Below are 14023 nucleotides of genomic sequence, written 5' to 3' on the forward strand. Positions count from 1 at the left end.
TAAATTCAATTCAATCTCATTTGTGATTATAAGTGAGGAAAATATTGGTTTTATAATGGGTGTTTATTTTTTTTTTTTTATCCTGTATAAAAAATTTCTACCAGGAGTGCTTTGATTTCAACATATAGTTTTTATTTTTTAGAAAATTGGATCAAGATAGTACTTTAAATAGGTCATTTTACGATTTTCTCAATAGTTATTTAATGCCACGAGAAAAAACCATTGACATATTATGAATCCTCTAAAAATTGGATATTAATTTCTATTACTTTGTCTATCACCATAGAAACGAATAAAATATTATAATACTATTGTTCGGTGCCGACTCCGGCGGTGACAATATTTATTTTTGTCGTGGGTCTACGCCGATAAGGCGTAGAATCTGCTAGAAGACCCCACCCCCCGCCGCCGTATAGTGCAAACCGGCTTCCCCGTCCGGCCGCCTCCAACAGGGGCGTAACCTCCTTTCGCCCAAAAATGACCTTCCTATTTTCGCCCACGTCCTCAAGTATGATAAAATAGTTTCCTCTTTTTTGCCTAAAAATAATTGCATTCTTTTCGCCCACGGTTTCATGTTCAACATTTTGGAAAGCACTGTCTCAAAAATAAATTTAATAAAGCCATTAAGCATAACCCAGAGAGCACCACGAGGAAGCGGCTTCTATTACTCTCCAAAAATGTATTTATGTTTGTGCCCATTAAAATAATTATTATATAATATAAAATAGGTATGTATTTGTCATTAGTTGTTATGACGTCGTCAAAAAATTATTATGTGATGGATTAGGATTTAATTTAAATTAAAATTTTTTGTATAGTTGAATGATATTGATTTAAGAAATGCATACCGACTTATCTCTCCTCTATTGTACTGTTGTATTTTGTCTTCGTTTTTTAGTTGACGATCTTTTACTTTCCTATCTTTAGGAAAGTTTTTGTAAATGGATACTATTCAGTTTAATATAGACATCAGTTTGGACTTCTTGTATAACCGCCAACCACGTACCAATTGATGGAGAATTACAATGAAAACTTTTGTTAAAGAATGAATGGAACGACTCGCATGCATTAGTTGTCCTGATTAAATCTGACGAGTTAGATGCCCAAATCTTTGGTGGGAATATACTTTCATCAGATATATAGTTATCAATTAAATAATCACAGTACTTTTGCAGATTGTCATTTTCAGGACAGTCAGTCATTAAATCTTCGACATAACAATCACCTACCTCTTCAGGATTCAATAAAAGTAGACCAAACGTATAGTGTATCCACTTGCCAATATCTGAAGTGTTGTCTTTATAGTGTGTAGCCAAGCCAAATTTTTGCACATTTCTCCACCACTATTGGGTTAAATGAAACCTAATAAATCATAATAATAACCTAATAATTTCCGTATTTGGCCAAACCAGTTTGTATAGCTTTATGTATTGCATATTTAAAATCAACCGTACATTTTAACGGTGATAGAAGTACTCCAAGGCTATTACATTTATCGGTGATTTTCTTAAATAAAAATTCATATGTTTGGACCGATTTATTAACTAACAGGCAAAAAACTAATGGTATATAATGATCATTTTTATATCCATGAATAGTGAACATTTGTTCAAAAAATCTTGCAGAATATTTAAACGTGCCATCGACGTATACGTTTTCAACATGGCTCAAGAAATGTAAATTTTTTTCACATGAAAATATTATTACATTTTTATTTTCATAGTTATCTAATACAAAATGTTCATTTGTTACAGTTTTTATTTCGGCTTCGGCAATATACTGATGAACTTAATTTATATTAGTAGGATAGAAGGAAAGACTTTTGCACGATATTTATACATATTGTTCCTTAACCTTTTTATATCATGTACGTTTAAATATGACGTCGCGTCGTTTTGAGCAATTTCTTTTAATATAATTTTTTTTGGTCTTGTATGGAGATCTTCTATTGCTTTTCGTCTGCATGCCGTGTTGACTATTTGACGATTAATATTCGATTCATCATATTTATTATGATAATGTTCTCCGACGGCTGAAGAAAATGCATCATTTTTATCTGTATATAATTTTGCATCACACGTTCTTATTACACATCTCCAACGGGTAGAGCCATCTTTTTTACTAGTTGATCCAAAATTGAACTTTAACCCCTTTTACTTCTCAAAATTCTAAAACTTCCATCACTCGAAAAACGCAAGGAAAAACTTAAAGAAAAAACACAAGCGCCTATTCAGTAGGAAAGTGAATGACATACTAAAATTAATATATAATTACACCGCAATACCGACAACCGCCTCATATATTATTTGTTATATTATATCGATAGCACTTTTATTACGTCCGTTTGTAGATAAAAATTCTGATATCAGATATACATATACGAGATTGTCACAACCTCACAACCCATACCAATTAGTATCGATATTATATCAATCATAAATCATCTTGAGACAGTGCTTTCCAAAATGTCGAACATGAAACCGTGGGCGAAAAGAATGCAATTATTTTTAGGCGAAAAGAGGAAACTATTTTATCATACTTGAGGACGTGGGCGAAAAGAGGAAGGTCATTTTTGGGCGAAAAGAGTACCGCCCGCCAACAGAGGCCTACCTCCGAGGGACACGGACTTTGTAGCAATAATTAAGATAGTCGTTGTTCCGTGCCCATCGCAGTCGTCGAAGTCGTGTGACGCGAGTTGTTCCCGAACTCACCGTTTTGTTAATGCTGCTGCGGCACGTAATATATTTACGCGTTGTTTAGCCATTCGATAATATTCATATTATTGATGTTACGGAATATCAATACGCAAGTGCATCTGCCATCGGTGGCATATGAATATAATATGATCGCGAGTGCGAGCGGGCGACTGGATTTCCTTTTGTAATTATTGTCCGTGTGTCGCTGTTGTTAAATAACGTAAACAGTAACGGGCAAGATGGCAGTTTAATATTAATAATCGGTAGCTAGTGATCGCACGCGGGTGCAATCCAACCAGACGCCGAACGTGCGTCGGACATTCGGGTCTGTGCGTACGATGTGTCATCTGGACTAGGAGACGTCGTATCACATCATGGGCGTAGCGAGTATGGGGCAGGGGTGGGCAAGTGCCCCCCCCCCCCCCTGCACTACAAACTAAATTGTATTTCTTATATCGCACGTGTAAGTTTTACGTTAAAATTGAAATATTAAATTTGATATAAGTACATGAAGTCTAAAAATAGTTTAGTGGGACCGAGTGATATCTACACGTGTAATCGTTTTATATTTTATCGATTAGTCTATCTAAAGATTATTTGAATTATGAGTTAAACGCTAATCGTTATGTGCTTTATACATTAATATCAACAGCGATAGTGTCAACAATCAAGTGCAGCAGACAGCAGTACGTGCCGTTCTGTGTTCGCGTAAGTAACGAATATAATATATAACGTTTACATTTAATATTATTTTACACGATGGACATAAGAAAGTTTTTTGGTGGTAAGTACATATCTTGTTTTAGAATTATAAATAGTTACAAAGTAAAATAAATAAGTACAAAGTCTTTTACTTATATAATATATACACTATGTATTGTGACCGCCGCCTGCCGCAACTATGATATATTAAGAGGACGCTATACCCGCATGCGTTGTCTTCGTCTTACAAGCATACAATATAGCGAAAAACTGTTTTGCGCGGGACAAAACCACTCCCTTGGTATTTATAGTAGAATTACCAAAATTCCACAATACATAGGACACAACTTTTTCTGTGTCATAGCGCATATTTTATGTTTATAATTTATTATTAATAAATTATCAACAACAAACAAATTTTTAATGCATTAAGTTTCGAGCCCTGATTATCACTTACATCATTATTTCATAAGTCTTCGTAATTTTTAAGGTCGAGAAAAGAGAAAATTGCCAGAAATAAGTAGTAGCGGAAGTGATGAACACGAAGGAATATATTAAATTCCCAAATCCTCCAACGAACCTTCCACTTCTTATGATCGCAATACCAGAAATGCAGATCCTTCAACTTCTAAAAAGCTTACAAATGAAGAACGTTTTGAAAATGACATAGGTCAATGGGTGGGACGGTCTAATCATTTAACAACATCTCAAAAAATGGATATCTTGAAACGTTGTTGGACGCCACCAGAAAATTACAACTTTAGTGAGGATGCTATTGCTGTTGGATCAAAGAGAAAATTTAACCATAGTTGGTTACAGGCCTATGCTCCTTGGCTTGCGTATTCGAAAATACTGAAAGGAGCTCTTTGTTTGTACTGTGTTCTGTTTCCACCGAAAAAAGTCCAAGGTGTTTTAGGTTCATTTATCATCAAACCTTTTACACGATACAAAGACATTCACGAGAACTGTAGAAACCATATTTCCAATAATTGGCACCAAGGAGCAACCGAAGCAGCTAAAAGTTTTGTGGAAGAAGTACCTATAAATATTATGATGGTATCCGGACACCAAAAAATACTAGAACAAAATCGAAAGATTATTTCGTCCATAATTTCAAATGTACTATTTTGCGGAACCCATGATCTACCCTTTAGAGGAAAAGGTCAAAATGAAGGTAATTGAATAAAATCATTAAATTTATAAAATATTGGATTATTTAAATTATTTATTTTTGATAATTTTTTGATGTAGGAGTTTTCTATGACTTAATTCAAATGTGAATTGAAGCTGGTGATCAGTATCTCCAAAACCATATCGAAAAGGGCAAGCGAAATGCCATCTACACATCTCCGCAAATTCAGAATGAAATCATCAATATAAGTGGAACAGTAATCAAAGATTGTATTATTAATGATGTTAAAAAGGCTGTAGCTTTCAGTATAATGGCAGACGAGACCGCTGATATCTCAGGAACAGAGCAATTGTCTATTGGGATTAGATTTTTTGATGATGAGAAAAGGGCTATCAGAGAAGAATTTTTAGGCTTCATTGAACTACATGCCACGGATGCTGTTAACATAGCTAGTGCAATAGATCATTTTATTCAAAACAAAGGTCTCGATGGAACGAAGCTTGTTGGACAAGGCTATGATGGTTGCGCAACTATGGCAGGGAAAATCAATGGAGTGCAAACAATTTTACGAGAAAAATATCCACATGCTCTATTTTTTCACTGTGCAAGTCATAAATTAAACTTGGTGGTCAATGATTTAAATTGTGTTCCAGAAATACGTAACACAATTTCAACGGTAAAGGATATCATAAACTTTTTTCGCGAATCTGTTTTACGTAGAAAATGTATCCCGAACATACCAGCATTCTGTGAGACACGATGGTCTCAAAAATATAGAAGTATTTCAATTTTCAAAGAAAATTTTGAGATAATTGTACATGCTTTAGATAAATTGTCAAAAGATGGGAACACTGCAACAAGAAAAGTTGCTTTTCAATTGTATGCTGTAGCAAATAAAAGTATTTTTATAATGAGTGTTATCCTCATAGCAAAATACTCTAAATTATTAGAGCCTGTTGTGAATGCTTTACAATCAAAAAATCTGGATTTGCTGAAATGCTCAAATTTTATAAAAAAAATAGTAGTCATGGTGAAAGATCACCGCGAACACGCTGACACAGAAATTAAAGAATTATTAACTGCTGCAAACATAGCAGCTGAGAATATAGGAGCAGAAATTAATCTTCCTAGGATTGTTAAACAACAACAACATCGTTCGAATCCTCCAGCGTTAAATTCGGCTGAATTCTGGAAGAGATCATTACTAATTCCATACTTGGATTCATTAATATCCTCATTGGAACGGAGATTTTCTGATGAAAACATACCTGCTTTTTCACTTTTATTATTACACCCTTCAAATATGTTAGATATGAACACCAAAGAATTTAAACTTAAAATAAATGATTTTGCCAATTATTACCAAATTAAAGACTTGGAAAGTGAAGCAGAATTATGGTACAACATCTGGAAGGAGAAAAAACTGGCTAAAAGCAAACTATCAGACATGGAAATGAGTGAAGTAGTAGAAGAAACAGATATTTTCTTTCCTAAAATAAAACAAGCCTTGCATATTTCTTTAGCTCAGCCATGTACAACTTGCACTATTGAGAGGTCATTCAGTACGTTAAGAAGGGTAAAAACTTGGTTGCGTTCAACGCTGACGGAAAACCGTCTGAATGGTAAATCAAAATAGTTTTTTTATATCAATGCTAATTAATAATTATATTAATATTAATCATATACAATGTAAATTATTTCAGGTCTATGCATACTAAGTGTGTATAGAAAGCTGCTAGATGAAAAAAAGGAAGAGATGCAACAGAAAATTCTCAGCAGATTTTGCGAAGACTCTAGACGATTGTCATTGTTATAATTTAAAAATAATGATTAATGAATAATATATTATAAATAAATACTTTAAAAAAAAATTGAGTTTTAATGATTTAAAGTTGGCTACATCACTGCCCCCCCCCCCTGATTGAAATCCTAGCTACGCCCATGTATCACATGCATAATTAGTGTGGTTCAGCCATCGATCAGCAACGTGGATCGCGGGATTAGAACGGGCAAGCAGTCGTCATGGAGGTTTGGTCATAAGGACAGTCGAGTGGTCGGCGGCAACAACTGGTAACGCGGTATCACGACAGTGATACGCGCTTTTATTATCATTGTTTATGATACCATATCATTGTTTTGTATTTTGTTTGTTTATTTTTTATATTGCCTTCGCGGCGTTTTGTATTATTATTATTATATATTATTGTCTCGACTATCGAGCAATCGGTCCAATATTATATTATATAGTAGGTGGGCGCCTACATCCCTCACATATGTATTACACGGATGCTAATTATTATTTATATTTATTATTATATGTTGTGTGGTGTTTTTTTTTTTTGATACAGTCCACTTTTTAAGATTGAAAAACTCGCTGAAGTTGTTAATTATTTATTATTATTAATAACCTATATCTCTAGGCGAGTAATTGTTACAATACACGACACATCAACTATAATATTAATTCAACTTACAGGATATAATAAATAATAACAATATAAAACGACAAACCATCTCTGCTCAGAATCGTTTTTCTTATACAATGATATTATATCATTGAATTTAAGTTTAATACAATCCATTATTGACCCACTTGTTACCTACTTTCCAACATCCACTTACCCGCTTTTCTTTTTAATTTTTTCTTCTCACACTTTTTTCCTTGAAATTTTTTTAAGGATGCTGGCAATTTACACAATAAAGAATATTTAATAGCTGAAACGTTTCAAAAATATTGAATATATCTCAGCATGTGTGTTGATAACAATACACTACTGAGTACTGACAGACTTTTATACGTTTTACTTTATTAAATGTAATTTTCATTTTTTTAAATGTTAACATAAGTCTTTAGTTTTTGAATTAAATACCTAATAGTTTTGTATACATTTTGATAAACTAAAATTATATTTTGTTCTAATGTATTTTCCAGATTCATTGAGAAAGACGACATTGATTATAAAGAAGGCAACAGTTGTTCCAGGTCACTTAGCGAGTCGTCATCGGACTTTCGCACCAGGACCAAGACTCATTATTGGCGCAGCAAACTGCCACAAAAGTGTCGGAGGTAAGCTGTCTAAGTTTCTGTCAATTAATTTACGATTCACACCAGGAAACTTAAAATTAAAAATTACTGGTATTTTTCGTGAAATTATTGTACTATATAAGGTAATAGGAAGGCCAATTTATCATTGGCCGAGGGAGCCATTAATTCATGATGACAGGGGCTTCACTATTGCGATTTTTATTGTTTTAAATGTACAGCCGAATTAAACGGCAATGTTGTCAATACATTTTATACAAAAAAAAAAAAAAAAACAAACAAACAAACAAACAAACAACCAAACAAAACACGACAAAGAACTATATTGATCAATTACATTAAATAAGAAATATTAAAAATCGCTTAAACGTATTATAATGGGGTCAATACAATAATTATTAATGGTAGAGAAAATTAGAATGTTCTAAATCGAAAGGAAATGCTTCTATACTATTTGTTGTTTACCCGTGTGTATGTTATAAGCCTCCTGGGACGATAAATCAGAAAGGTGCCTCTTGGGGGGTTTTTCATCTTCTATGGGTAGTCTTGGCTGTTGAGATGGAGTGAGGGTGGAGTTTTATTTGTGTTTTTTTATCGCAGGAGATGTATTCGGTTTGATATCCGATCATAAAATCCGTGTTGTTTTGATATTGTTTTTCGTTTATTGAGGAGGTATCTGCCTATGGCAGTGCTATGGGGCTATTAACCATCTAGTATGATTAGGTTAACAATTTAATGTCATATATACATTAAAATATTCATGTCGGTTGTGGTAAAGGTGCTTCTAAAATCTTTAGTATTAATAACGCTGAAACTATTGCCACAGCTAATAATTAATATTACATTAAATACATACTTCAGGAAAAAAAATTGCGTCAACAAATAAAAGATGTTAGTTGATGCTATTGTTAGTATAATATTGCATTCAATATATAATTTTAAATCATAGGACTACGACGATAACGTCAACAAACGTTCCGTATTGTATGTTAGCTAACTTTATGAAATATTTAAAAAAAAAACAATCAAAAACCACTGTAACAGGAACATTGTTTCGGAAATGTTTATTCGTCTTATAACGTTTTCTTTTTCTTGTTTTCTCGTAATTGGCTATTTGTATAGGTACCAACAATAGGGTTTTTTAAGAACGCGTAAAGCGCGAGAAAAAGCTAAATAGTTTCTAGTTTAATGTTATTTTTACTGACAATATTCGTTGGGTAACTTCTGTGACAATCATTCAAAATTGGCAATAATTGGACTCTAATTATATATTAATACTAAAAACTTTAGAAGAACCTATACCATAACTGCCATGCAATATTTTTAATATTTATATGATATTAAACAGTTAACCTAATAATACTAGAGAGTTTAATAGCAACATGGCACTGCTATAGGGCTGCCATGACACTGCCAAAGTGTCTATTTGAATTATTTCACCACCAAACTATTTAGACCACAGACTACCTAATATATAATAAACGAATTTACAAAGAATCGTTAGGTACAGTATGGTGGATTAGGTCAGTGAAAGTTCAAACGAGACCTAACGAGTTATTGCCGATCGTGAATAATTGTCAATGCAGTTAGACATCGAATATTGTCAATAAAAATAACATTAAACTAGAAACTATTTAGCTTTTTCTCGCGCTTTACGCGTTCTTAAAAAACCCCTATTGTTGGTACCTATAGAAATTGCCAATTACGTTATTTAGTTATAAGTACACTTTGTCTTGCGAATCTGATCAAAACTGTCCACATAATCATTTTTAGATATATGGTGTTTAGAAGTAAAACATTTTATTTAACCAGAAAAACCCATACACTTGTGGATTAGAGATTCCTTTTTTTTTTAAATTTTTGCTATTTCCAGAAAAAAATACGTTGGGTCGTAAGTCAAAATACTTGCGACCCAATAAATAGACTAAGAGCCAAATACTAAAGCTATAATTGTGTTACAGGTGGTACTTTAAGTACATTCTATGTATTTTGGAAAATCAAACCGATATGAAAATAGTTTTTATTATAAGTGCATGAATGTCGAACGTTAAAAAAATAATTTCGACTCAATCAATGAAACTTTAGTACCTATAGGTATCCAATATCTAGGGTTCTAAATTTGAAATATTTCAAAATTGAAAATTTCACTGTTCTTGAAATTTTCAATGAAATAATGAAAAATATTTTTTCTTCTTTTAAACGTGTTTGGTTATAGATGTTTAGAAACAATAAATTGATTACACACTTAGAATTAAAGAAAAAACATATTATTTTTATAATTTATTATTTCGTATTTGTATATTCTATATTTTATACTACCGAAAAAAATTCCTGGCATTATTTTGAGAATAAAAACATTTTTTAGGACACATAAACTGTATTAAATATGATAATATAATTATAAGGCCACATTCATTGTATTTTAGTTGTATTAACATAATTACTAATCTAATTATTACATAAGAAATGTTTCAAATACCACGATTACGTGTTTAACATAATTTGTAATCATTAAAAAAATAATTCCGTTTTAGTTTTCCCTACAAGGTAGAATGAAGTAAATGTTGAACATTCTCAGGTACCATAATGCTGCTGATAAAATGTATTCTCTTGCGTGTCACGCATCTCAAATGGAGATATCTGTGTTAATCGATGTAAAGTTTAATAGAGAAAAAAAATGTTTCATTAATAGCTTACATAATATATTTATTTATAGCAAGACGATACAGTGGTTATGTGGGTGACGATAATTATATATTTTGCTGTGGCACACGTACGTGTTAAAATATTTGAAATACAAAATATAAAGTAATCGAAATGTTCGTGTCTACAACTTTTTTACACTTTCATTAAAATATGTCCTATGGTTTATTTCTTTTAATTTTTGTTTGGTTCCAAACTGCTGTTGTCATCTAACTTTTTCCGTCGGCGTCAGACCGTTCCTTAGAATTTGCATGTTCTCTTGGCACCTATCATTTCGCATCTGGACATATTGTTTAAGGGGATGTGGTTTAGGTTTGAGCGATGATGATGGGTGGAATTTTGTTTGAAGACATTCTGTATACTGAAATAATAAAAAGAACCCTTTAGTAAATACACTGATGCGTACGGAACTCAATCAATCTGAAAACCATGTCATACAAACAAGTATATTCCATGAATTGAAATCGTAAACATAATACAAATAAAGCATCGTCAAATTAGTTATGATATATTGATATTTGAACATTCATTGAAGTTAATGCATTCCGTTTGCGTAAAACAACCTCAGCGGGTAGGTAGCAGGTACGTATTATAAATACACGAGCAGTCGTTCAAAGTGTATGGACTAACTGGTTTGCCTAAATTGATTTCGTGTTTTGAGGAAACGTTTATAATCTTTTACAATTGAATATGATTTGAAAAAATATTAAAAACAATTATGGTTGTACTCCTTACACCTAAATCAATATTTTTAAACGATTCCGAGATACCTATTACAAGTTTTTAATCAATCACGATTTTTTAAAATCAGAAATTCACAGTTGGCTAATTTGAATATACACCAAAATAATAATCTTGTTTTAGTTTTCCCTACAAGGTAGAATGACCTAAATTTTTGATATTGTAAAAATATAATACTACTGCTGGGTGTAGGTACTCACATCTAAAACGCAAACTGCCAGTGAACACAATCCTTCCAGCGTCTTTTCACCCTGGCACGAAACGGACACTGCGATACTATGCATGAATCTTGAAATAAGAAATATACTTAACAATAATATAGCAAAATTAAAATATGTACCTATCTAATATTGAAACTACAACGTAAACGCCCAATCGACAAGACCGTACGATTGAATTTGTTCCCTGAAAGAGTCAGTTTGCTCTGCAAAACTAACAGTGCTAATAGTAAACCATTATTATCGAGAAAACTATCAGTTGGATAAAATATAATAAGAATAATTATTCTTTAATGGGTCGATGATAAACTGTATGATTCATACAAGATAATAGAATTGGACACATAAACTGTATTATTTATGTTAATATAATTATAAGTCCACATTCATTGCATTTTAGTTGTATAAACATAAATAATCATCTAGTTATTACATATGAAATGTTTCAAATACCACGTTTACGTGTTTTAACATAAATTGTAATCCTTAGGTATAAAAAATTGGACGTTTTATAAATGTTTATCTACTAAATAATTTGTAAACATTCAATTTGATGAAATTCGTCGAAATTTTAACTTTCAATGATTATATAAAAAAAAACATGTCATTGGTGTACAGTTATTCGTTTTGGAATTACAAGAAAACAAGATAAATTCATATTTTTATCATTATTACGCATGTTGTCGAGAATAAAAACTCAAAATGATTATAAAAAAAAAAAAAAGCACACACACATCATTGTAAAATCAATACATCCATCAGAATCTAAAATATTTTAAAACTATGATTGTGTTAGTCACATTCTAGTGGAAATTATATTTTCTCCTATTTACCCAATCTGAATGATACGAAATTCTAAAAATCAATAAAATCACGATTATAACTACAAAATAGAGACATTGACTTGGTTTATAATTTTATAATATTTTTCCTAAATTATCTTTTTGTATAGAGAATCTTAAGGTGGATTAGACATTGAGAACTATATCCCAGCGATTTTCAAACTAGTATTTGTATACACTTTTATACATAGATTACCTATTGATGAATTAATTCTCGGTTTCGGTCTCTGAAATTTTCTTCTCATAACTGTGCTTGGCGTTCGAAGCCATCCGTCTATTCGTTGTAATTTGTGACATTTTTTTTTGTCTCTGTGATGTGCAGTTTTTTTGTTAAATTTTTAATGGTAAAATAACAGAATACAAATTATGAAGAATTGTTTCGTCTGTATATTAAATGTTGCATTTTATAGCTAAAGGTTAGATTTCACTTACGAAGAAAATGTTGAACATTCTCAGGTACCATAATGCTGCTGATAAAATGTATTCTCTTGCGTGTCACGCATCTCAAATGGAGATATCTGTGTTAATCGATGTAAAGTTTAATAGAGAAAAAAAATGTTTCATTAATAGCTTACATAATATATTTATTTATAGCAAGACGATACAGTGGTTATGTGGGTGACGATAATTATATATTTTGCTGTGGCACACGTACGTGTTAAAATATTTGAAATACAAAATATAAAGTAATCGAAATGTTCGTGTCTACAACTTTTTACACTTTCATTAAAATATGTCCTATGGTTTATTTCTTTTAATTTTTGTTTGGTTCCAAACTGCTGTTGTCATCTAACTTTTTCCGTCGGCGTCAGACCGTTCCTTAGAATTTGCATGTTCTCTTGGCACCTATCATTTCGCATCTGGACATATTGTTTAAGGGGATGTGGTTTAGGTTTGAGCGATGATGATGGTGGAATTTTGTTTGAAGATATTCTGTATACTGAAATAATAAAAAGAACCCTTTAGTAAATACACTGATGCGTACGGAACTCAATCAATCTGAAAACCATGTCATACAAACAAGTATATTCCATGAATTGAAATCGTAAACATAATACAAATAAAGCATCGTCAAATTAGTTATGATATATTGATATTTGAACATTCATTGAAGTTAATGCATTCCGTTTGCGTAAAACACCTCAGCGGGTAGGTAGCAGGTACGTATTATAAATACACGAGCAGTCGTTCAAAGTGTATGGAGTATGGACTAACTGGTTTGCCTAAATTGATTTCGTGTTTTGAGGAAACGTTTATAATCTTTTACAATTGAATATGATTTGAAAAAATATTAAAAACAATTATGGTTGTACTCCTTACACCTAAATCGATATTTTTAAACGATTCCGAGATACCTATTACAAGTTTTTAATCAATCACGATTATTTAAAATCAGAAATTCACAGTTGGCTAATTTGAATATACACCAAAATAATAATCTTGTTTTAGTTTTCCCTACAAGGTAGAATGACCTAAATTTTTGATATTGTAAAAATATAATACTACTGCTGGGTGTAGGTACTCACATCTAAAACGCAAACTGCCAGTGAACACAATCCTTCCAGCGTCTTTTCACCCTGGCACGAAACGGACACTGCGATACTATGCATGAATCTTGAAATAAGAAATATACTTAACAATAATATAGCAAAATTAAAATATGTACCTATCTAATATTGAAACTACAACGTAAACGCCAATCGACAAGACCGTACGATTGAATTTGTTCCCTGAAAGAGTCAGTTTGCTCTGCAAAACTAACAGTGCTAATAGTAAACCATTATTATCGAGAAAACTATCAGTTGGATAAAATATAATAAGAATAATTATTCTTTAATGGGTCGATGATAAACTGTATGATTCATACAAGATAATAGAATTGGACACATAAACTGTATTATTTATGTTAATATAATTATAAGTCCACATTCATTGCATTTTAGTTG

The 14023-nt window shown here is 31.8% G+C and overlaps 1 protein-coding gene across 1 annotated transcript; it reads left to right on the plus strand.

The window, feature by feature from the left end:
* Positions 1–4112: 4112 nt before the first annotated feature.
* Positions 4113–7601, plus strand: LOC132936143 (zinc finger MYM-type protein 1-like). Its single transcript, XM_061002836.1, has 4 exons — positions 4113–4572; positions 4686–6152; positions 6234–6339; positions 7463–7601. Exons 1-4 carry the CDS (start codon positions 4113–4115, stop codon positions 7599–7601), a joined length of 2172 nt encoding a protein of 723 aa, XP_060858819.1.
* Positions 7602–14023: the final 6422 nt, after the last annotated feature.

Source organism: Metopolophium dirhodum, chromosome 1, assembly GCF_019925205.1.
Source record: "Metopolophium dirhodum isolate CAU chromosome 1, ASM1992520v1, whole genome shotgun sequence".
Classification (NCBI taxonomy): domain Eukaryota; kingdom Metazoa; phylum Arthropoda; class Insecta; order Hemiptera; family Aphididae; genus Metopolophium; species Metopolophium dirhodum.